At 30.9% G+C, this 25884-nt stretch overlaps 2 protein-coding genes and 1 pseudogene across 2 annotated transcripts; all 3 read right to left on the reverse strand.

The window, feature by feature from the left end:
• Positions 1-1414: 1414 nt before the first annotated feature.
• Positions 1415-3077, reverse strand: LOC126847855 (uncharacterized; annotated as a pseudogene).
• Positions 3078-3352: 275 nt separating this feature from the next.
• Positions 3353-9857, reverse strand: LOC126847854 (uncharacterized; the record flags this gene model as incomplete). Its single annotated transcript, XM_050588257.1, has 5 exons — positions 3353-3497; positions 3562-3764; positions 3831-3925; positions 4007-4528; positions 9845-9857. Coding segments are annotated over 5 exons (957 nt in total), but the record flags the coding sequence as incomplete, so codon positions are not given.
• Positions 9858-13457: 3600 nt separating this feature from the next.
• On the reverse strand, positions 13458-24468 carry LOC126847856 (uncharacterized). The gene is made up of 6 exons (XM_050588258.1): positions 24265-24468; positions 22497-23253; positions 17976-18125; positions 17502-17780; positions 17078-17388; positions 13458-13679 (listed from the first exon to the last, which is right to left on the reverse strand). Exons 1-6 carry the CDS (start codon positions 24466-24468, stop codon positions 13458-13460), a joined length of 1923 nt encoding a protein of 640 aa, XP_050444215.1.
• Between the last annotated feature and the right edge of the window lie 1416 nt (positions 24469-25884).

Raw genomic sequence — 25884 nt, forward strand, 5'->3', positions numbered from 1 at the left:
AATGTCGTACTGGGCGGGGACCGGGCTATCACCGTCACCCGGTCCGAGGCTAAATCTAGGACACGGTTCTTCCGCCGGCGAACCGACGATCGGTCTCCAATAATCGAACATGACCTTAGCGGAGAGCATATCCCCCGTGGTCTCGCCTCCAAGAACTCGAGATACAAAATTCAAGATACAATTACTATATATTATATTAAATCGCTAAAATGAAATATAACGTTGTTACGAAACAAGAACCGTTACAAAAATTTGATTCTTCTGCAGTATAAGAACCGTAAAAAATAATTAGTATTATTACTTTTAGGGTGGGTTAGTTGAGGTTTCGAGTTTCAAGGATTTTTTGTATTTTTCGATGATGTCACGTGCCGTGTTGTCCAGAGACTTCCTCTGAGATCGTTCACGACAAATGTCTGGTATCTTGTTAGATGAGGGTTGATTTGATAGTGACTGTGGTGGTGTAGACACTATCGACATCCGTGTGCTTATCGGTTGCACGTTTTGAACGTGATCGGATGTGATGACCGGCAAAGTTTCCTTCAAGTGTTTGGGAGCGATTGCCGATTTTACCATCAACTTGAATTCGTCGAAGGCTTTTAATATACCACGCTTAGCCATTGTATTTTCTGTAGTGACCGCTGATATGGTCGTTCGTGCGAAAAGCACAATTAGAATTACGTTTAAGGTGACCACATACAGAGTCGAGCCCATCGTGGAAAATAATGTTGATTATATTTGTGTGGTTGCCTTGTACGCGGTTGTTGTTACTAGAATCTGTTATTCTGCTCAAAGTATTAACTATAGCCAGATACTACATGGAACCTTCGAGACAGTATTATACTCGTCATACAAAATTCAAGTCGTTCAACAAATACCCAACCAATAAACCACTAGAAATGTGGTCGTATAACAAAATCATATATCTTAATGAGATTTTGTTTGTATTTTTACTTGCCAAAATACAATTTCTGTAACATTTCTGGTTAATCGATACTTTTTCTTTGAACTTAAATTTTTATATTTGTACTTGTTTATTTAAATAATTGTTAGTGATAGGATATAGTTTTCATATCCTATGTAAAATATTTTTGAGATCCATGAATTGCTTTTAGTAACTTATTATCCGATTTTAAAGTTTTAAACATTTTATTACAATTTTGACCAGTTTGTTAAAACCAGCATTATATATTTATATTGTATTAAAAATGAATAATCAAATAATTAAAAAACATTAACATGTAATAGCCCGTAATACCTACTTTCAAAAAAAAAAAAGTATATTATTATATAAAATAAAATAATACAACCCGTTTATGAATTATTATTATAAGAAACACTAGTTGCAAGGTTAATAATATAAGTTTTATAGTTCTTAGTTTAACAAGTGCACATTTTTTTCAAACTAATTATAATATTAAGTGTTTACTAATTTAGCCAGTTTCTTCTTTGTTTTGTTTAATTATTTGTCTTGCTGGTTATTAATAAATGTGTACTGGTGCATTCTCATTATAATATAATGTGTACATAAATCAGTCAAAACATTTTGTTTGTGTGCTGCACATGGAAATTCGAAGACAATATTCAAAAAGTCCTCGCAAATCTCTTCAAATGCATTTGGAGAATGGATAAATTGTGATATTGACAACTCCAGTGTTATTATAATTTTATAAATATTGCTATTAGGGTGTGTGAGGTATCCTCTAATTTTTGCTATAGTTAAATCTGCATTAGTATCGTATTCAGTTGTATTAAGTTTTTATACTAGAAGTACATAATTGGCATTTAGTTTTTACTGTCATGCGTTTTGCCATGTATCTATTAATAAAATGAATACATTTTAAAGTAATTGCTTAATTAGTTCCTTATTATAATAATAACATATTTACAAACTATTCCAGCTAAATAGTATGCTATGCAATAAAATACAGAAGAGTCGGAATAGTTGTGCTCCATAAAAATCTCATCTACATCCCAACATCCTTCTTCAGAAATGTTATCTAGCTTTTCTTTCAGCTTTTCGATTTATTCAGATCTAACGGATGAGCTATCATTTAAATGTTTTACATCTTTCAAACCTTCTAATGTAATAATAGGAGTATTATCTTATATATATATATTTAATTTTTCGCTTATAAGTAGCATGCGTTATTTTATAATACCTTAAAAAATCATACAGTTTCCACTTTTTGGAGGTTTTATTAAAGAGTAAATTGAAAGCATTCTGTATAGTTGAAGAAATGATGGACATGACGGGTGGTTATTTGGACCAGCTACTTGTCTCGCTATTCCGAAAAAATTCTGGAATATATATTTGTCGTAATCATTTATAAGAAATCCATAGATATATACTATATTTTAAAATGTGAAATTTAGTAAAATGAAATAGCATTACTTCCAAACAATCTTGATTAAATTTAGACGTCAGTACATAAGAAAAATGTTTCTTTTTTAGCAAGTAAAAACTGCATCTATTGTTGAAGCTATTGTAATCTTTAGATCATCAACAGTATTTTGTGTTAAAAAATTATCTTTTTTAATAAAGTTCTTTGTCAAATACGATTCCCAATATTTTATCCAATAATTAAATAAAAAGTTTGTTTGGTGTTCATAATAAAGTGGGCGGGGTGTAAGACACAGAAAAAAAAAGACTAATGTTAAATATTATGTCGAAGGCGACTCGGGTCGTAAAGAAAAGCGATGGCAGCGAGGTGCGTACCGGTGATTTTCAGTGGTAAAAACATGTTTAGGCAGACTGAAAATAACTCGCTTAATTTTAGGTTCAGAGTAAAAGCACCATTATAAGATTAAAAGAAAACCTTATGTACTTACTTACATATTATATGCGAATACACGTCGACCAGTTTCAAAAAGAACTTAATTATTATCTACTTCAAATCTCTACATATTATAAAACAAATTTGTTTACCGTGTCTGTGCACGATTTTTTCAGTAAATACTGAACGAATTGTATTCTAGTATTCACTGATAAAAGGAGTGTTTCACGAGGATAGTTTAAATATAATTTGTGAGTACTTTGTGGCAGTTGTATGTATAATTCCGGGCGAAGCCGGATACATGGGAAGTTGTTAGTAATGTAAAACGTCAACTTATGTTGAGTTGTATAGTTACTCGTATAAATACTCAAACATAGAAACATATAATAATAATTTAATTTGATTTAAATGATAATAAGTATTAAATATATAGTTATGAAATATTTAGTATTAGTAATTATAACATAAAATATAATATTGTACCTATAAAAAACTAAAAAAAAGTATAATACATATACTACTAAGTAGAAGGCTACAAAATGAACATGTAGTTATTTTATGTATGTTATTTACATGTATGTTATTTTTATAACTATGTGTTACCTCCCTTTTTTTTCTTTTATACAATCCATTATGAGTTTTGGATCTTTTATATCGTTTGTTTGCAGCCTTTTCCCGTATTGTGGATTAATAATTTCTGGGAGTAAACACTCTTTGTAGAACCTTATAATTAATAAATACAAAACTTAGTCATAATTTTATTGTTTATATTTTTTTTATAACTTACCATTCTAATTGAGTTACCATTTTTTCTTGCCAAAATGATTCGTCGTATGGTATTATTTCGACTTCAGCCCATTGGTCAGTATAAACAACAAAATAACAACAGTTTCTTCGACTTATATGCATCTGTCCTTGAATTTGATAATAATAACTATGATCCCGTTTTATTTCTAGCCGTTCTAGATTTATAACACGGCAAAATGTTATCTGAAACAATTGGTATTAATTAAGTATGTTTTTTAGTGTAGTTGAAATATTTATTTTATACATTACCTTTTTCGTATTTATAGCTTCTACAAAATTAGCAATATCCTTTGCTGAAAATAGACATTTCACTTCCACGACATAATCATTTTCTACTAATCCGTCTAAAAATGAAAACTCCAATTAATAAGTACTAACCTGCTATAATGTCCAATTAAAATTAATAAAATATGATAATTTGTTACCTGGAGAGGCTGCTAAAAAGGGTAAATGTTCATCAACAAGGAGACCACATGGATTAACAACTAACTTTAATTTTTGTTGTAAAAATAAAATTGCTTTTGTCTCCATTGCGTTGCCGTATTCTGTCGCTGCCGAAGATAACGTCCGGTAAAGAAGATCATATACTATCGATTTACACGATGTAGTCGATCTTCTTTTGCAAACACGCCCAAAATTGGAAGCTGTCAAACGATTTCGTCTTTCAGTGTGCCAAATTTGTGTATTTGCTTGGTCCCTGGTATTTGTTTCTAAGGATAACCGTTCGAATTTATTTAACCTAAGAAACTCTATAAAATCCATTTTTTTTTTATCTATTTCATCTAAAGATACGGCATCATCAAGTAACGGTTCCGCCATTCCATAATGTTCATCTAGACCTTGATGCGATGTCTTCATTCTTTTTTTGTTGGGAAAAAGAAGCTTCCTAGATTTTGATAACAAAGACTTCTTTTTCTTATTTTTAAGAAATGTTTTTCCAACTTCTCCTATTGTGTAGTATAATGAATTTTGTTATTAATCTAGCTAAATTTAGATATAAATAATTTAAAAAAAAAAAATCTCACCCGGACTTATTTCATTGGCGACACCTTTGTGAATAGCCCGTAAAAGCTGTCCAGATGTGTTATAGGATATCACAGCTGCCTCTACGCGTGTGTTATACGATTGCCTTTGCGAAAAATTTATACGTTTCCCGCCTAAGTGCTTGTTAATAATACTATTAAATTGCTCACAAACATTATTATCCACATTCATTAGCAAACTATCGGAATGAATGACTAATCTATTTAATATTTGACGAAACTCAGCAGTTAAATTACATTTCTCAGCATCCACAGTTAAATTAATTTCATTAGGTTTGGGCCCTGTACAGAAATATTTTTCACATCTATCGTGTGCTCCCAAAATATGCCGATAGCTGTTTGCAATATCCTTTTTTTGGCCTATAAATTAAATGAGTTATATCAATTAAAAATTTACAAAGAAAATGAAACTTCAAAAAATTGAATAATTACCCATGCATTTCTGAGCTTCTGTTTGATTGTGTAATGAATTCCTGTACTCAATTGATTTTGTAATGGCACTTCTAAATCGTAATAAATTTGATTTTATATGTTTTCTTAAATGTATAGGAATTTTCGTATTTTTTGTTAATGCTGATAATTTAGTACCATAATTTCTCAACAAATGATTACGACACTCAATTTTTTGAATAATTAAAGATGGTCCATATGGCATAATTTCAGCTAATCTTCTAGTGATACTTGAATCACCATCGCCTAATAGAATAATTTATTTTATTTTAAATATAGTTACCAACATCTGTGAACGCCTTTTAGAAATTTAATATTTATTATTAAACATTTATATTTACCGATTAGTTTATTATATTTTAATCCATGTAAACTAACGCTTAATTTAAAACCTTCGGCAATTGCGTCAGCTTCCATACTGGTAGCTCCTTTTTTCCAGTTCAAAAAACATGCAAGTTCTGGAATTGGGACGTGTTTATTTTTTGCTCTTTGACAAACACAACAATACCGATTTCTTATACCAATAAATAAAATTAATTTTGATTTGTAACCAATTATTGTTGCCTGTAAATACAATTTTAATTTGTATAATTAGACGCTTCTAATACCGAATTAATATAATACAATGATTAATAATAACTATTAGGCTAGGCTCTAGCCACTAGTAAGCTAGAACTTCTTACCACTCCTGATAGTGCATCATAGTTAGTTTTATAACTACGTTTACTCCATTGACCATCTGCCACGACCGTACACATTGGTATTCTATCATTATCTATGGATCCACTTTCAAGAGCTAATCGTCTTTCTTCTTTTCCAGCTATTGCCATTTGTTGTTCGGCTATTTTATGGATTTTTTCACTCATATCCCTCTGAGCTTCCGTAAATTTTGTTGAAGACATAAGCAGCGCGCACACCAAATACGTTCCGTCACGTTACGTCGCAGCTTCCGTTGAGCCGAAAGGTTTGCTTATTATAAACTCTTATGAACAGGCGCACATAGGTTACGTTACGTTACGTCACGTCGCGCTTGGACGCATGACGGAGACGTTAGGAGACGGATAGGTTGCTGTTTAGGGCAAAATTGACGGACGACGGTTGATGACAGCGTCTGAAATTTGTATCTTGCTTTTGTAGTTGCGGCAGCATGTTAAGCAATTCAAAAAACTTTTGCGAACCCATCCGGAAAGTACTTAAAAAATTTTGCTTCATCCTGAAGAAGGTCTGGAAATAGAGTATGGAATTCTCCGTGCTCATTTCTTTTTAAATTTATGTTATGGACCCATAACCTTTTTTTTTTTCTTTCTCTTCCTCTTCTGCAATACACGCCATTACAATAAGTTTCTCGTCGGAAGAAAAGTCCATGGTAAAGTTTTAATAACGAAATTCACTTTAAAAACTATATTAAAATTAACAAAACACACATCGCACAGCAACAAATTCAAACGTAGAATGACGATTCTCTGGGAAGGCAACACAAACCAGACGGAAGGAGACGCATCTAGTGTGCGACTTTGCACTGTTCCGTCACGTCACGTTCCAAACCGTCTCCAGGACGTATAGTGACGTGACGTAACGGAACGTACTTGGTGTGCGCGCTGCTATACAAGGTATATCCATAGTAGCACACACCTCTGAAATTTGGGAATATCCAATACCAACAGATATTGTTGCGCTTACAGCTGCCTCATTAATTGATATATATCTTTCGGGATTTACCTTTTCAGACTCAATTCTTATAGACAAATTACACATTTCACAAATAAATATAAATACAGAACGAAGTCCATAATTTATTTCACCGAATCGCATACTTATAAACGAACAACCAAACCCTCCTTCATGAACACAACTTTTAATTAGGTCGATTATATAACCAAAATCTACGATCCGTCGACCTGAATATTTGTACTCTTTATTTGATCTAAAGCCAAAGTAAATTTAATTGAAAAAAGGATCATTTTATATCTGCAAATGTATTAACAAATACTATTAAAAGTACTTACTCTGGGGCATCCGATACTGTCTTTTCGACTGTCAATGTTGGATATGTGCTACTTGTCCCTTCACCAAAATCAAAATCTCCAATGTTAGGTCTACAAAATTAGTATTTTTTTATTAATGAAAAACTAACTATAAAAAAAATGTTTAATTGTATATTCGTGAATATTACGCGGTAGGTTCGTAGACTGAGTAACCAGCTTCAGGGGTCGCATTTCCATCACCATATGGCAGTGCGTTTATGTTATCGCTATTACAAAAATTCAGGAAAGGTATTATTTTATATTACTTAAAGATTTAACAAATTATGTATAAATATATGTATGCGATTACCGCCGAACATCATCGATATCTCTTGAAGTTTCTGACTCGGAATAATCAACGTCCACTGACTGATTATTTGGATCTTGTTCTTTGTCTATTCCCCTTAAAATTTTTTGACTCGATCTAAAAAAAACATTTATTAAAATTTCTTAAAAGTTCTTAAATTGAAGAAAACCGTCTTGAAATTTGCATTTATTATTAATGTAACATACGGCGTAGGTTTATCTGTCATGGTTGTTTGAGGTTCAATATATGTACTTTCGTCGGTGTAAGTCTGTGAGTCTATGCTTCCACTTAAAAATATAAAACCAGATCAAATTATAATTTTTTATTTTGCTAGAATTCGCTACAAAGTATTACCTGTCATATTCTGTTGCTTGCGATGAGTTTCTGAATGAGAATGTTGCACGTTGTCTGCTACCCTTTAGGTCCATTTTCAATAATAAAATTATAATCAACATGTAGTATAATACACTAATTTTCATATTACAAATTATAATTAACTTACTTTTTTTATGTCTAAATGAATTTAACAATCTTCCGAGTAATTTCCTTTTTTTTTATTTTTGTTTTGATTCACGAGATCTATTATTTTCTTTCCAACTGTGTTTCGAATTATCCATAATAATTTAAAATTGTAACAAAATAAAAAGTAAACGTGAACGTAGTATTTTGTTTTCATATTTTCATTATTATTAAATACCTACTGCAAGATTATTAGAGTCGTAAATTGTAATAAGAGAGAATTTGTCATGAAGCATTATATTTATATAGACTCTAGTACTATGTGATATGGGTTTGGCGACTTTTGAGTTTTGTGGAATCATAAATTTATCAAATATGTTAACAACGATTAAAAATTTGATATTACTTATATTTAATTTTGTGTTTTTCTTCAATAATCAAATATACACGTGTATATGTATGTGCATATCTTTGACCAAAGTACAAAATACACATAATATTATATCACTACTGTCCCAGGTCCCATGTACCTTGTATTTAGTTGATATAATATTTGAAGAGCGAATTTGTCAAACGTTCGAAGTGCCAAAGTACAAAAATTGGACTAGCTCTTCATTTGTGTACGTTGTCCCCGTTTGATAATTAATTATTATGATATATTATTTTATGATACTATTCCATTAAATACATTATACCTATATTATTATCATATTCGATTACATATATATATAGGATTGTGGTTTTCTTGTTTTTCGTTCACTCAGTATTTTTGAGTAATAGTTTGTCTTTTTTGTATTGCGTGTTCATTTTTTAGCTGTCGTTGTGTTTAAATATATAAATTAATATTTTAAACTAATATGTATTTTAAAGTACAAATTATATTTTGGACTTTTATCGTTGGTAGTTTAACAATTAAATCGACAGATTCTAATTATTTTTCCATCGACTATTTACAAGATAATCCGGGGTTGCAGTACGAAGTGTTGGGCGACACAAAAATTATTCAAAGTTTCTGGCATTTTAACGCTTATATTAATTTAACAACGTTCGAGATTCAGGCCCATGAAATCGAATGCATGCTACGTGATTTCATCAAAATCAACAGCTCTTACGTTGATTACGACTCGCATAAACGTCTTAAAATCGCATTCGACACATTGTCTTCAGATATGTGGGATTTAAGACGTTTGGGTGGTCACAGAAGACTGAAAAAATCAGTCGATACGATTGGACGGGTTTGGAAGTGGACAATTGGAGTGGCCGATGCCGACGATGTTCGTAGGTATGATAGTTTTATCGACCATTTCGAAAACAACGAAGAAGAAGATACTGCTAAAATAACGCAGAACCAAGTGTCTATCGTAAGAAGCTTAATATCAAATTTTAATAATTCTATTAACTCGTTTAACTCTAATAAGGATATTGTAAATAATAATATGAATATTTTGCAAAGTAATATAAATGACCTGCAAAATAAAATGTCGGGTCTTAAAAATGTGGACAAATTAGTTGAAATTATAGAGAGTAGCATATTTATACTACAAAATAGTATAAACAAGCTAACAAATGCTATTCTTTTGTCTCACAACAACCAGTTGCATCCAATAGTTATAAGACCCGATCAATTATTAATTGAAATTAACAACATTTTACAGTATATTCCTAAAGATTTGGAAATTCCTGTAAATATAAAGAATAAAAAAACTATTGTAGATAAGAGGAAATATGTAATATTATTATCTGCCGCCTAAAACCGGTTTTGGTCGTGGTCGGCGGCCGCCGCCTTCGTGTTCACGTGAATTGCAACCCGCTAGGAGCTGCCCCCACCACCACTGCCGCCGCCGCGTCACACCGCATGTGTTTTAAAGTCGCCGCTAGGATCGCCACAAACTGGCACTAAAAAACTACTAAAATTTGACTAAAACATGTCTCCGGATATGCAATTTTCTGAGAAACTGAGTGGTTTTAGCGCATACTTGCCTATTAAAAAAATTAAATATGAAGAAATTATCTACATATTAACAGAGGTTTTTTTCGATAAAATGTTTTAAAACGAAGATATACGCTATTGAAAAATGAAAACTTCAAAGATCTATAACTCGGTTCCTAGTAACATAATCGAAAAAAACCTATGTTAATATGTAGATAAACTTCTAATCTTTAATTTTGTTCATAAGCAAATATACGCTAAACCCACTCGGTTTCCCAGAAAATTGCATATCCTGAGACATGTTTTACGCGCCGAAAAAAAGTGGTGTGACGCCCTCTTAATAATATCAGCTTTGAACCAATTAAGTTTTTAAAAATATTATTTACGGGTTCAAACATAAGTGGTTGATAGTCAATAGTTGATAACTGCTTACTTTACTGAACCACAACACAAAAAAAAAAATGTATCTATATATTTTGATTTATGGTACTCAAAAATTGTCGTTATAGAATAATTCAGATTCGTTCTATGACGAAGTAGCTGCTGGTTTTCATCGGATATGTCCCAAAAATTTAATAACGTCATATTAGTAATGCCGTATGCACTTTTATGGCATTGTTCTTCAACAGCTAAACCGATAGAGCACTTCATTATTAAAAAAAAACAATACTTGTTGCAGCTTTTAAAGAAATACGATTTTTAGAATAAAATATGTACCTACAACTACAATATATTTAACTAAAGGTCTTACAATTGTATTGCTACACTTTGACGATGTGTTTCTATGTTCTAAGGGGTCACAATAATTTATTGCATTTTAAAGTTTCTTTTAGGTAGGTAATAGCTAATGAATGATGACCGAGTGTAATCAGTTAATGAGAGTAAAAATATAAAACCAATTTTATCGCTGTCAATATGTATGCTTTCATATTTACCTTTAAAGTAAAAACTAATAATAAACCAAATACTGCTGTGAAAGCAGTAAGATAGTGAATATCGTTAGCACAAAATATGATCACAATTAATTTAGATGCGCCTTATCTATAATATTGCATTTTGATACCGTTATACTAAGGAATAAATTGAATAGTTTTTTATTTACTAATTTTTATTTTTTTGTCATTAAGGGCCTATAAATAATGTGTGATAAAAATTTCAAACATTTTTGAAGTACTGACGCCACACCCATTTAGGTGGTTTCGCTTAGAATGACCCGTAGGTAAGTTTCGTCTAATGTCACACTTATGTATGTTGGTGTGTCACAGTGTTCGAGAAATTCTCCTTGCCATTTTACTTTTATATGATTACGATTACGATTACACTTATGGTTATGATTACGATTACGATTACACTCATAATAACAGTTTCGGTTATGATTACATTCGTAATCACAACTTTTATCTATGATTACGGCGGATAACTAGAAGCTCTTGAGATGTAGTGCTGGAGGCGTATGGAATGGATAAGTTGGGTAGAGCGAAAATCAAACGAAGAAATACTTAGAACTGTGAGAGAAAACGTACACTGATAGATGCGATTAGAGTAAGGCGTTGGAAAATGGTTGGACATGCCCTGAGAGACCCAGAAGAGTTGCATAATATGATATTAGAAGGTATGATAGAAGGAAAGAAAACTGCAGGACGTCCTCGAAACTCTTATATCGGACAAATTAAATGTGACGCAGGAATTAAAACTTTTAAAGAACATAAAAAAAAGGCGAGCAGACGGTCAGAATGGAGAATTGGAATTGTAAACCAACCTTCGGGTTCGAAAAAAAAAATTATTACTGTACGTTTTTACAAGGTCTATGCGTTCGCCCTCATGATTACTCTTTTTTCAAATTTTTCAACGCTTAGCCGGTTCCTCTTGGGCGTAGTGGTCATAGTTGCATATGAAAATCTTTCGACCTGAGCACTCGATGGCATCGGAGTATTTTACTTTTTAAAAATGTGTAGGATGGCAGGATAGTCTTTTAACATATTTTTAATTCACATCTTTGGTCTTTGAAGAATTTATACATTATTGGCTGAGCCATCGTGGCAACATCATGGGGTGGCTGGGGTTCATTTCTTTCGCCTGTGACCTCCCCGTCTTCACTATGCACAGGCCCTATAGGCCTGGCCTAGAGAGGCAACATTTGGAGAGCGGCAAATTTTAACAATTTTTTTTTTTTTACAAAATTACAAAACGTATTTTTTATTTGATGAAATCAAATTTTACAAATTATATCGATTTTGACCAGTTTTGAAATTCTGAAACTGTTATCATAAAATGACGTGCTCAATCAATTTTTTTTTATCTAAGAACGGGAATGGGCCGAGATTTATTTTTTTTTTCACTTCTATAATAGGCAAAAATCAAATTTTCCCATGACATGTTTTATTTTTTTAATTAAAAAAAACTAAAATTAAACATTTCATCAGATTTTAAAAAAAAATGCATTACTAAAATAAAATTAGAAAAAAATCTCGGCCCATTCCCGTTTTTAGACGAAAATATTTGATTTGAGTTTCTGATTTTATGATAAAAAAATATTTGAAATATTTAAAACTGATCAAATTCGAATTTTCGTGCAAAATAATTAAAAAAATCTCTATTTATGGAGTGATAATAATTTTAAAAAATTAAAGTTTTTTACAATTTATTCAGCATCTAAAATAACAAAGTAGGTATTCACTTTTAATGATTCACGACCATAACAATTTACAACTTCTCCAAGACTATTGTCATATTGTAACTTTCTTTTTTCGTTTACTAGTCGAATAAGTTAAGCCTGACTTTTCTATAGCCAAATTTTCATATACATCAAACATAAGTCTCAATTTCTAACATGGTGTAAGGCGCTATACAAACTAACTACAGATTCAATATCAATTTCTACTGTTAGAAGAATTTCATTTGTAGCCTGGGCGGTTCCAAGATACCTGATGACGACTGTCTGAGTACTGTGTTCTACGTTGGTATACAGGCATACAGCTTTAACTACTATATTATTTTATACGCGTTTTAAGAACAAAAATATTCATTGGAAATAAATTACTGTTTGGTAAAACAATTAATGTAATCAAATATAATATTGTATATAATTTTTTTTTTAAATCACCAATTTATTACTCAAAATTTTGCCGCCCAGAGCTACAGCCTTTGGGTAAATACGCTCCTTATTATATTATTTGCAGAATACCTACTACAGTTTTCTCTATGAATACTGTTTTTAAAAATGTACTAAGAATTTGTTTTATTAAGTATTTTTTAAGGTTTTCTTTAGAGTAATCTATGAATCCGGCTGTAAGTCTCACGATAAAACGCCACTGAGTTTTGTTGCAAATTAAGGAAGTAATTCGCAAATGAATACAAAGGTTTTAGAACACAATAGAAGAATAGCTTCTTGAAAATAAAATAGTAAAGTTTCTAGCTTTATATAAATATTTAATAATTACAATAGCAATCAAGGCAAAAAGGTAAACCTAGTATTTTTACGAATGAATATATAACGCGCCTAAAATATGTCGACACTGTCTAGGTTTTGTTATCTATATAAAGATAATAACAAATCATGTTAATGACGTAATACTTTTAATGAAACAAATATAGTTTTTAAGTTTAAAAGAGTAACTAAACAATACATGTTTTAGCTGCTGATGTAAATGATTTTCACCATCGTCAGCAACGTAAAATATTTTTCATAGCTTCGTTTATATCACAAAAATAGAATTCACAGCCTATCTGTCTCGCCCTTTCCGGTAGAACTTGCCTGTCTTCCAAAAGACAAGTCGTTCTTTCGATTCCCAGAAGTAAACCCAACAGTCCTTGAGATACACGGAATTTGACATTTCGGTTTAATGTGTTAGCCAAACTTTCGGACAACTGTCGGTTGGTTATTATCTGTGTAATAGGATAGTGATTATTTTTATAAAAATCAACATAAATTAACTTCTTTAAGCTCATACTCCAGGCGATACAGCATTCAATACACCACAGATAGAAGCACATTTCATGCTACGCATAATGATACCACACAAATCATCCATGTGTACCCAAGGATGATGTTGGCATCCATCACCGATTGTCGCTCCAAGGCCCAAATAAAATGGAATGTATGAATTCCCGACGTATCCGCCATTTTTGTCCAATACAGTGCCTGCATTAGGAAACCAAACGAAACGATTTTTATAAATCAATTAGACGAAGGTAAATAGGGTAATAGGCAGAGTACCCGACGGTGTTGCCACTATTGTAATTTCTGAGACAATACAAATATTATGCACGATATTGAAATGTTATTTAACCTGATCTGATTATGACATGTCGGACTTCCGTGGAAACTTGACTGCCTGCTTTTTCACAGTCATACCACAGGGCGGAAAAAAAATTATTGGGAACCTTCACACAAGGACAGAACTCCGAACTGATCACATCTTTCGGATAAATATCTACGGAAAAAAAACAATTTTTTATATGTGCCCAGTATTGCAGCCTGCGATGATTAGTCCGCGGATGAACTTCAACTTGACGTCTTGCACATTCTCCCAAAGTCTTAACTGACCAAGTAAAACTCACCAGTGCTCGTAACGTTAATAAAAACGTTAGGTTTGTATTCCGATCTGTTTATAATATCCGTGAGAAACGCAGTTGTCCCCACTCGGCTAACCCATATTTCTTCTTTAAATTTCTGATTGAAAATTTTCAATGGATTCATGATCTTTTCGCCCGTCATATTTATAACGCATACTGTGTTTTCCGGAAGACCGTTCCTTGCTAAATCACACTGAATACCAACCAATTAAGTATTGTCAACGCGTGCTAAGACAAATAACCTTACCCATGTTATTATGTGTTTTTCTCCTGTCCCTATTCTTGATATTACTTTGATGTCATAATCTTCAAATTTCAACAACGCTCTCAGACGACTGCCAATGAAGCCTGTACCGCCGCCTGTGTAAAAATTAATCGGTCGAATACATGTACATCATTACTTGATAAAATAAAAACTTATTTTAGTATATATGATTGTCAGTTTTTGTTCATTGTAAGTAATAAATATCATTCGATATCAACATGATATGCTTACCTATTAAAACACATTCCTTGCAATCATTTTTTCTGCTGTGAAAAACGTTACTCGGTCGAATGAAGGATGGTCTGCGCTTTATTAAGTTTAAACCAACAATTTGAGTAAGCTTACCTAACATTTTATACACGAAACAAAAAATTACATTCAACTTCAACAACAATACGTAACACCGAACAAATGTATTATTTTCATTAACGACTTATGTTTTTCTATAAAATATCGTTTCCATAAGAACTAAAAAATCGATGACTATATATTTATTATATATATAAGGTTTCTTTTATTTAGGAATTGACCAAGTAATATATAATAAATAACAGTATTTCGTTGCTCTGAAAAACAAAGTTTATTTTCATTATTTCAATTACATTATATAAACAACTCTAACCTGAAAAACAACGAAACGACAATAAAAGTTAATTTATGTAATTTATTCCTTTGTGGTTCTTTTTGCTTTATAAATAAGTATTACAGTATTTTTTATTAAGCAGGTAAATAATAATATTGTAAATATTGCAACCAAACGAAATACATTTCATTTTCCTTATCACTCATGACCCGTGTAATCACACCCGTTTCAACTAACCTTAAACTCTCTATCAAGTTATTACTTTATCCGCGAAATTCAAATTATAGAAATACATTTTCTTTACATCTCAATAGTTTTTCATCCCCCTGGGGAAGAAAATGTTCAACAAAATTTTCGTTGTATTCAGCTTTATCATCTAATGTAGGGACTGGAACAAGTTTTGTTATGTGGAATTGATTTGATTCTAATTTCTTGTGACCTGTATTAATCCTATAGATTGAGTTTGATACCTTCTCTATGATCATTTATGGTCCAATCTTCAGTTCATCCAATTTTTTCTGTTTAGTTTATTTCCATTTTCTACGTACACTACATCTCCTTCTTTAAACTCAACGTATTTACGATTTTTGACAAACAGTTTTTTATTATAATTATGAGTTTTTTCTTTATTTTCAAGTGCTATTTTTCCATTTCTTATGCAATCCATTTGTTTTTTTTCTTTTAGTTCACTTGGTAAAACTGTAACGTCTGTACCATCTAACAAATATCTTGGTGCAAAACCTGTAACTCAATGCTCCGTATAAATGACAATTTATGAGAGGGTGGGAGGGTAGGGGAGACCGGGGCTAGTTGGCTCACTTTTAACATTTGTATTTTTAATTTATTCAGTTTTATGACTTTAAAGCTCAAAATACACCTAACAGTTCACTAACTTGTAAGCTACATAACTAATTTAAATTGCCATCTTAATAATTAATCTATAATTGACAAAAAAAATAAAACTTAAAAAAAAATAATCAGGCCAACTTACCCCGTGTACGGGGCAAGTTGACATGACCACTGGGGCAAGTTGCCACACACATGAATATAATCAGTTTTTCCTTATTTATTCATTTATTTAAATTTAGGTATTGTTAAAATATAACAAACATAATAATTAATGAAGCAACAGTATTTTTAAAGTTAAAAATAACCATATTGTGAAAAATCTTATCTCTCCTTTGAAGTCAAACATTATAAATTATAATACAAATATATTCAAATCTCCCTATTTATTATTTAACGAAGGGTATTTCTAAAACATATCAAACATAATAATTAATATAACAAGTAATTTAATAAAATAACAACTGTAAAACTTATCTCACCTTTGAGATCAAACATTTTAAACTTAAATCTAATCTCTTCTTTGAGATCAAAAATTTTAAACATAATCAAGATCAAACGTTTTAAATTTAAAACTTATCTCTCCTTTGAGATCAAAAATGTTAAACATAATCAAGATCAAACATTTAAAATTTAAAACTGAACTCTTCTTAGAGATCAAATATTAAAAATTATCACAGTTAATTAACAGGTAAAAGGTAGTTTAAAATTACTTAAAATTTATTCATCTGAAAATGATTCGTCATCCGATTCGCAATGATGACAAATATAATAATCCTCGCCGGTTGTACAATCTTCGTGGGACCATTTTTTGCATTTAACACATGACACCCACTTTTCATTGGCCCGACTAGATGAGTAAGATTCGCAGCACACTAGACAATATGCATCTTCATCGTCACTTGAACTTGTTCTTCTTTTCTTAGAATTCTTATTTGCAGTACTTATTTGTGTCTTCTTTTTTATTTGAAATAATTTTTTTTTAACTTTTTTATTATCGCATGTTTTTTTTACTTGACATTTTTTTCTTGCTTCTAGCTTGTCCTTTTCTGGAGTATCAGTCAAAATTGCCGTACACCTTTTTCTCGGATGTTGTCTTCCTTGTTTTCTAGCACCAGCTTTAGGCAGTGGTCTTATGTCTTCAGGAGATTTTTGTATAATTTTTTCATTTTGAGTATTTGAAGTAGAAGCTACTGCTGGTATTGACACTACAATATTTTCAACTTGTTGAATAACAGGGCTATTAGATTCTAACTCTTGAATATTATACACCTGACTGGATGTAGAAGGCATTAGATCAAGATCTTTGTTTAGTTCTTGAGTAGCTGGTTTATAGGGTCTGGTTGATTTTCAGTTTCAATGTTTAAAGGCCGGTCTGTCACATAACTTGGCATAAAATCTATGTCTGTAAATATTTGAGGATTAAAGGGATATATACCACTGACTGTAAAACCAGCTGTAATATTATTTGGTGTAGCTGCTAATGGCAATGCCTGTTTCACCATTTCAGGAATTTCATAAATCGTCATGGTTTTACCAGGATTGTTCACCATCCATGAGTCAAAAGCCGTACTAATATATTTTTTCAGGGGTCCATACACACTCCTATCTAAGGGCTGTAATTTATGAGAACAATGAGGGGGAAATGATAGAATTGTAATTCCATTTTCTTTAGAGTAATTCAGGTCCTCTATAGATAAATGTGAGTCGTGATTGTCTAATAACAAAAGAACAGGTTTGGTTTTTGAACACCTGACATGACTAACAAAATGTTTTAAATAATCAATGAAGTGAGTTTCTTTCATCCAGTCCGAGGGATTAGCACTACCTGCACAACCTAATGGTCCTTTAGCTATGAAGTGATCTTTAAAATGTACTCTTGGGAAAATGAAGTATGGTGGTACACTATTACCTAATGCTGTAACTGCAAAGGCTAACGTCACAAGTGTGCCTCTTTCTGCCGACGTTATTCTGCCAATTTGTTTAAAACCTCTACGTGCAACAATTTTGTTTGGTTTTTGGACAGTGGTTATACCCGTCTCATCCATGTTATATATGTCACCTGGACCAAAATTGTAACGATTTAGTACGGTCTTTAAATTAACAAAAAACGAGTTAACATTAACTATGTTAAAACTAGATGCGCGGGCTAAACTAGTGGCTTCTGGTATACGTATCGACAGGTCAGGGCGACGTTTTTTAAAACCAGTGAACCAATCTTCTCCAGCAAGTTCATTTTCAGACCAATTTTTTGGGATGTTAGTTTTATTTAAAGAGCTAGCATAATCAAACGCTAATTTTCTTACTTCTTTCGGGGATAAGCCAAAATAAATATCAGCAGCTTTTTTAATATATTTTGCTAATTCTTCTTCTTCGACAATCGAAAAAACTTGTCTTGGTTTTGTATATCCAATAGAATTATTAAAAATCTCAGAGTTATTAATATATTTTTTACAGTAACTAGATAAAGTTTTAATAGGTATATTAAAATCATCTGACACACTCTTACGTGAATACTTTTCACTCAAAACCATTTCAACTGCACGTTTCATAACATCCTCTGATACACGTCCTCTATCAGACTTGCGTTTGTAATTTCGAACCATCTATAATATGAACAAATAGAAATTGTTAGTAATATTATTTAAAAAAAATTGTACAAGACAACATGCCCCAGTTTTAGAAGACCAACTAGCCCCAAATTGCTTTTTCATACTTTTTAAGTAATTATGAACATCAGGGACAATATAATTATTAAAAAATAGCTGAATCGTATTTTACATACCTTGTACAGTTGGTTTACTCTGCTGTAAATGTTTAAAAAACAATTTAATTCGGTAAAAACGAAATTTTTAAAACGTTAAAAAAAAAAACGACAGCTGATAACAATATTTATTGATTATAAGATTAAGGAAAAATCATATAATCACTACGAATTGTACAGTGATAAACAACGATGGACATAATACAATGCTGTTGATGCAGTGTGTCCAACTTAAACACTCGATTTTAAAAATCGACTTGGTCAACTTACCCCGGTACCCAACTAGCCCCGGTCTCCCCTATGTTAGGTAGATTGTATGTTGATAAATTACATGAAACCTTTTACAGGATTACTCGTAGATACTCGTTATTAAATTATTATGTTCAAAATTAAAATATATATATATTTTTTTTATAATCTAGGATTCTTTTTAAGCGTTTTCGTTTTTTTTTTTTTTTGTAACATTATATTGTATTAATTAATTTATACTAAAAAGTTAATTGAAAAAATAGTTAAAATAATTTTGCACGTCTTTTACAGTCAGAAAATTATTATACTTAGTTTGTATTATTATGTATGGGAAATATTACGGTATGTATGGTTGTTATTAAAAAAAAGCTTTAAACCATAATATAATAATTAATATTGGAGGATTAGTTAATTTAAACAGTTTAACTAAAATTAAGATAGGTACCTCAAGTGGATGAGATACAGAAGATAATAGATACTTAGGTAAGGTACGAATTTTATCGGTAGACTTGCATTTAAAATTAAACCGCAAAATGTCAATAACGCAAGAGTTAGGTTTACGAATGGTTGTGAAACCATTAAACCAGATACACATAGTTTAAACTCCTATCCGGTGTAATGTATATAATATGAAATTACAGTGCAAAAACAGCTTTGGCAATAAAACAACTTGAAGAAAATACATTTTGTTTTTATTGTAGCTACAAAAAAAAAATTATGTTTAAACAGTCGTTTAGCAATCTGATGGAATAGGCTATTTTGTTAAAAGTACTATCATTTAAACAATAACAATATTCTACTTATAAAAATTAAAGAATGCTTTGAGTATTACAAAAAAACCAATAATATGGTAAAACTTTTCAAAAATTTGGTAATTCTACTGTTCTATCAAATGTAATTATTATTGTTCGCCAGTATTGAACTAAGTAACGCAAATACATTCTGTAGTAGGTAACATGTTTGAAAATTTCAGACATCTAAAAAAAAAGTTAGTAATTTTGTTTTAGGTTACCATGAAGTATTCAGTCCTATTCAAATGTGTCATTTAATTCGATTGTTTAAAACTACATTGCTCGCAAAAAAAATCACAGGTATTTATAAATTTTAGCACAGTTGACCCTCGTGGTCAATTGCACCCTATCTTCTGCACAATCACGATTTTAGACACATTTATAGGCTATTTCGATTCTTTTACGAGTTCAATATGATTTCAACATTTTTCCCTTCATTGCTATTTTATATAATTTCAAAAAATAAATCTCCTTGTTTGTTTGGACTTTATTTTTGTTGTGTACGACTGAAAGAACTATACTATAACACAGGTTAGACAATTGTCTATGCGATCAACTTGCTTTAAAAATGGTTCCTCGCAATTCATAAATAGATTTATATTTTACCGAAACACTAAAATCTAAACACCTATATTTTGCTGGGTTAGCAATTTACCATACGTGGTTTTATTGACAAACGGTTTTTTCAATAAGATTATATATTTACAGTACACTAAATCAGAGTTTGAACTGCGTGTATTGCTTTTTGGTTTTACAACTCATGTAAAACTATTGCTTGCATTATTCCAATTTTATTTACGATTAAATTTGGTGTGCTATTTTAACGATAAAAAAGTTGAACTATTTTAAACGATAATAAATATATTATTATTAAACATAAGTTTTCCTTCTAAATATTATGGAATCGAATAAATTAAAGAGATAAAAGTACTTTTAGTTATACATTTTGGTGCTAATCTGAAAACGGTAAAAATACAAATTTTGATAAAGCATAAAATAAAAATAATGTGCTAAAACAATTATTTTTGGTACACTGAAATATATACGATTAAACTTGATCGACTGTTTTTAATATATTGTTTTCATTTTCATCCGTTACAAAAAATATTTAACTACATTATTTTCAGCGAATCGTATACATATAAAAAATAATGAAAACACGTCACAAAAAAAAAATACCTTCCCAGCCACGCATCGAATTTAAAAATCAAGACACAGAAGTTTTTTGGTTTAATCTTACTATCTTAGGATTAGACGCTGAAAATTAGACTTAAGATAGGTCTAACATATACCTATAACGTGTATAAAAAACAAAATTGGATATTTATGTTAAAAAATCTATGGTTGAATTTTTTTTTTGTAATAAAAAAACCCAAAAAGTGGCTCAAACCGTATCTGTGTAGATTTTGAAGACTATTGTGAGCTTACAAACTTGATATTTTGCATATAACCCTTTAAATGAACACACGGCTATACTTAAAGTATAGTCATTAACTATACTTTAAGTATAGTTAATTCAAACCAATCGCAGTGTTAACCAGCACAACCGTAACCAGTACATTCCAAACTAGTGTAGTTAAAACTTGTAGAGTATTCATCAAATACCGTCTTAACCAGTACAGTCAAACCATGCACAGTTTAAGCCAGTGCAGTCCGAACTAGTACAGTCTTCTTCTTATCGTGTCCATGAATTTACTTGGTTTGGTAAGATTAGTTCGCTGTTTCAATTATACACTAGTATTAACAGCTATGCATTGGTACCACTATAAATTAGCATAGTTGTTCAAGGAGGGTATTTAACTTGAAAGTGGTTTAATCACTTCCAAAAGCCTTGATGCGAATATATTGTGTATAGTATAACCTTATGCAATCCCTCTTTCTTTTGCCTATAGTAAATTTATAATCATTTTTTTTTTATAATTTTTAAAAAGTCATCAGTTAAATACAAAACAATTATTCATTATGAATCAAATAAAAATTGGCAAATCAAAATACCATGTCATTTAGAAGCGTACATACATTTCTTTAATATGTTTAATGAGCATTATATTTAGTAATTAGTTAATATTCACTATATTCAAATGTGTGTTTTTCTACAGATATTCCATGTATCATTGATATATATTCGGGAATACAAAGTCGATGGTTTTGTTTCCTATCATAAAAAACGATAGAATTTTTAAATTAATTGGGTAATACATGTCTTTAGTTTCACGAAAGAACCGTTCAAAATTTATTCTATTACATTGAAGAAGTTCAAAATAGCTATTATCATTTCGTTCAACGTATTTATCATCAATTTTTGCCTCTTGATTTCGCCCAGGATAATTTTGGAGAATCCGGTTTACTTCCTTTGCTAATATTTTTGTAATATTATTTATCTTCTCGTCGTTTATTTCGTATGTTTCACTTAACAAATTAAGGACTTCGTTAAAGGTTTGGTCATCAATATAAACAAACAATAGCGCTTGACTTAAATTATTTATAAAATAATTATGTTCAAATCTACCGTCACTTCCTGTTTTTTGATATAAATGTAAATGAACCCAAATAAAACTGTACCATTTTGCCTTAAGGACATCCAAAACTAATTCGTAATATTTTGAGTATCTGAACGGCTGTGTCGTACATTCTCCCTTCCGGAGTTCACTTTTGATATTTGTCATTTCCTTTTCCAATATATCGTGTGTAATTTTCCAATTATAGGCAAGGCCAGAGATTTCGTCGAAAATTTGTGGAAACCAAAACATTTTAGTCATCAACAAATGGTTGACAACAATAGGGAAATTATAACTTTCAGACTTCTCTGGAAATCGTTGATATTTTTCGTCATACATTTTTAAAAATGTATCAAACTGTAGAAGTCGACTAGATTTCTCGTTGTAATCATTTAAAGTGTAATCAAACCTTTTCATTAAGTATTTATTTTTACGACACAACCTTATCAATTTTTGTAGGGTAACGATAAGTTCCGGTAAGTGTTCTTCTAGAAACTTTTGGGTTGTTAACATCAAATTTTTCATGTCTAATAGTTGTCTATACAGTTCCCAAAGCCATGCGCTCACTACGAATTTCCCTCTGTACGACATTTCTATCATATTGTACACGTATTTGACAATAACGTCCAAAGAACTTCCGACTTTCGGTATGCTAAACTTCAAAAGTACACTATTCGTGCACTGTATTTCTTGTATTTTACGATAGAATTTAAGTTGAGTAAGAATTTTATTGGTTTTTGATCCATCATTATAATTTGAGGTCAGTGTTGTTATCTCGCCACTGCTGAAATGAATGGGCTCGTAACTCAATGTCTTGTACGTGTCCAATAGCCGAATGAAATCAATTGGATACTGTCCAGCATAGAAGAACTGTTGTAAGTGTTCAACCTAAAAACATACAGTAATAAAATGTAGATTTGAATAGTCTTTTATATGTTTATTTCAACCAAAAATTACCAAATTGGGTAATGTAACGATAATATAATGGATATTTGGTGACTAATTAATGAACTACTCTTTCTCAGTTAGAGGGAGAGATTTGCTGAGGCTATTCCTCTAAAAGATATAACTATTAACCAGTATTCAAATTCTACTCCTCATAGTTTGTGACGTTTGGACTGGTAGAAAATAATTTTCCTTATAACGAATTTTATACACATGTCTAAAAATAATTATGACAGTGTCTTCATACTTAAATTAGCATTATACTATACACCGTAAGTTTGGAGAAGTTACAAGTATCTTAAACAAACTAAGCAACAGCACTGCACTAGGTCCAAAAAATCTAAATATGCTACTCAAACAGTATAGGTAAAATGAATTTTACCAATTGTACAAAGCATTAATATAGTTGGTACAAGTAATGCCACGGTCTCCGATGCATTAAAATAAACAATGATTGTTCCTATTCATAAAAAGACGGACAACATGATTTTTGCTCAAATGAAGTACTTGAATACCAATAATGTAACTATAAATAAACTTAATTTAAAAAGAGCTATTTTTTAAGATAATTAATGATATAAAAAAATTGTTTACAGTAATAAAGTAGAAGTTAGAATACCTAAATGGTGTCTGTATAATGAAACAAATTAAAATATTAGTTTGTATGAATTATAAGATTGGTTTGTACTCAACTTTGCATAAGAAAAATATATAAACCTTTATTTTATATAATAGGCGCTCCGGTTACCAGATAACGAGCATTGATTAATTTAATTTTAATTGTACTTAATATGTCATGATATATATTGATGATACCAAATGTTAATGATACCTAACTAGACATTAATATTTTTTTAATAGTTCATTAACTAGTATTTAATATACACATAGTTATAATAATTTAAAAATATGTCCTTAACAAATATTACTAATCCCTAATATATTTGTGTTTACTTGAATTCCTCGAGCAACATTTGATTCCGATATCGCAATGGTTATTTCGGAGGCAGTTGGTCTGAGTAAAGTCTTTCTATGTAATGTTTCATAATGTCTTCTAGGACGTGATTCTTCGTAGTCATTGTCACATCTATTAACGCCCGTTGATAAATAACAAATGAACTTAAGTGTTAAACAAAAAACGCTTAATTGAAATCTCATAATTACGTTAATAAGCGCTCACAATACCTCAATACTCTCAAGTTATGAAAATGTAGGGTGAACAAAATGTACAACTATAGTATTTTAAAATAAATGCACACTGCTCATCGGCAAAAATATAAAAAAACTTACCTATTATGTTCTTGTTTTTTGTTTGATCTTTAAAATCGTGTTATTTTGTACAAAGATGCTTTGAGCTAACACACACAATGGTTTTGGTTACCTACTATGCAAATTTATAAACTAGTTGTATTGTAATAGCTGTTATATTAGACAAATTAAATAGTACAACAGTTATAGTGACAACTGCAACTTGTTATTATTTACCGCAAAAGTTGGATAAAAAAAAATATTTTAAAAATGTTAAGTACGGATTTTTTTTTTTAGACAAGTTATTGATGTACGTCTTATACATAAATGGTGTGGTTACATAACACCGTACTTATTTTGATGGGTATTAAACGTTAAGTACAAATTGGAAATTAGCATTAATTATATAAAAAAGTCATAAATAAATAGATGCCAATTAAACATATTTAAGGAGACTTTTCATCCAAATTAAAATTTCAGCTATAATTATTTACGACACAGCAAGCAATGAAATACAATATCGTTTATATCGACCATTGTTTTCTCATTATTATTTTTTAAAACACATGTTTCTGCAACCCAACGAAAACAAGATGAACAGTTCACCCAATTAGTATAAACACATTTCGATTCAAAGTGGTTGTCCGAATGCCGACCGCAGTATAGACACACGTTCGTCATGTCGTCAGAGTTTTCTAACAGAAAGCTCTTCAAGAAGTCTCTATACGCGGAATATTCAAATTTCAAATCGTATTGTTTTCCACTCATATAACTAAATGCATAATAAATAATAAACACGCCACAGTTATATACATCGTTTTGTGTTGGCACGTTTTCTAACGAATCGTTAAAAGGGAGGGGATCCATAATTAAACACGTCCCTTTTTCGACATTTACAATTACGACAATCCAATGTTTGCCAACTTGCCAAGGCATAATAATGACACTGTTGTTATTCACAGTAATTATTTCGTTACATTTTTCGCCATAGTCTCTTTTCTACATTAGTTTCGTTGCTTTATTACAAGGCAAGACAAGCGTATTTGTATTTGCTAGCCTTATCGCATAGGTCGCCAAACAGATATGAATAACGAAATTAGACACCCAAGCTTGTCCACTCGACGTATCGAATTCCCGGAACTCTAAGTCGCTTAACAAGCCAGTATTATTTTCATTTTTTTAAACAAAACTATATTTTCCGATATCGTAACTTTTATTACCAGCCAAGGTAATTTTCCGGTAATGCATCAAGTCTTTCGGTAAACCGTTGGGATATAGTTCTTTTCCGGGAATGTCGTCAGTAACTACCGATCGATTATGAGGAGT

This window comes from Adelges cooleyi, unplaced genomic scaffold (assembly GCF_023614345.1).
Source record: "Adelges cooleyi isolate 19-005CV unplaced genomic scaffold, UGA_ACOO_1.1 ACOO_flye_CR_arks_rails_tigmint_CR_PRNA_122, whole genome shotgun sequence".
NCBI classification, from domain to species: domain Eukaryota; kingdom Metazoa; phylum Arthropoda; class Insecta; order Hemiptera; family Adelgidae; genus Adelges; species Adelges cooleyi.

Coding starts and splice junctions, on each gene's coding strand:
- LOC126847856 (XM_050588258.1), bottom strand. CDS start 24,468: ATGAGATTTCAATTAAGCGTTTTTTGTTTAACACTTAAGTTCATTTGT. Junction 23,254..24,264: donor ATGTTGCTCGAGGAATTCAA/GTAAACACAAAT, acceptor GTATGTTTTTAG/GTTGAACACTTACAACAGTT. Junction 17,781..17,975: donor CTTTGCAGTTACAGCATTAG/GTAATAGTGTAC, acceptor TTTTGTTATTAG/ACAATCACGACTCACATTTA.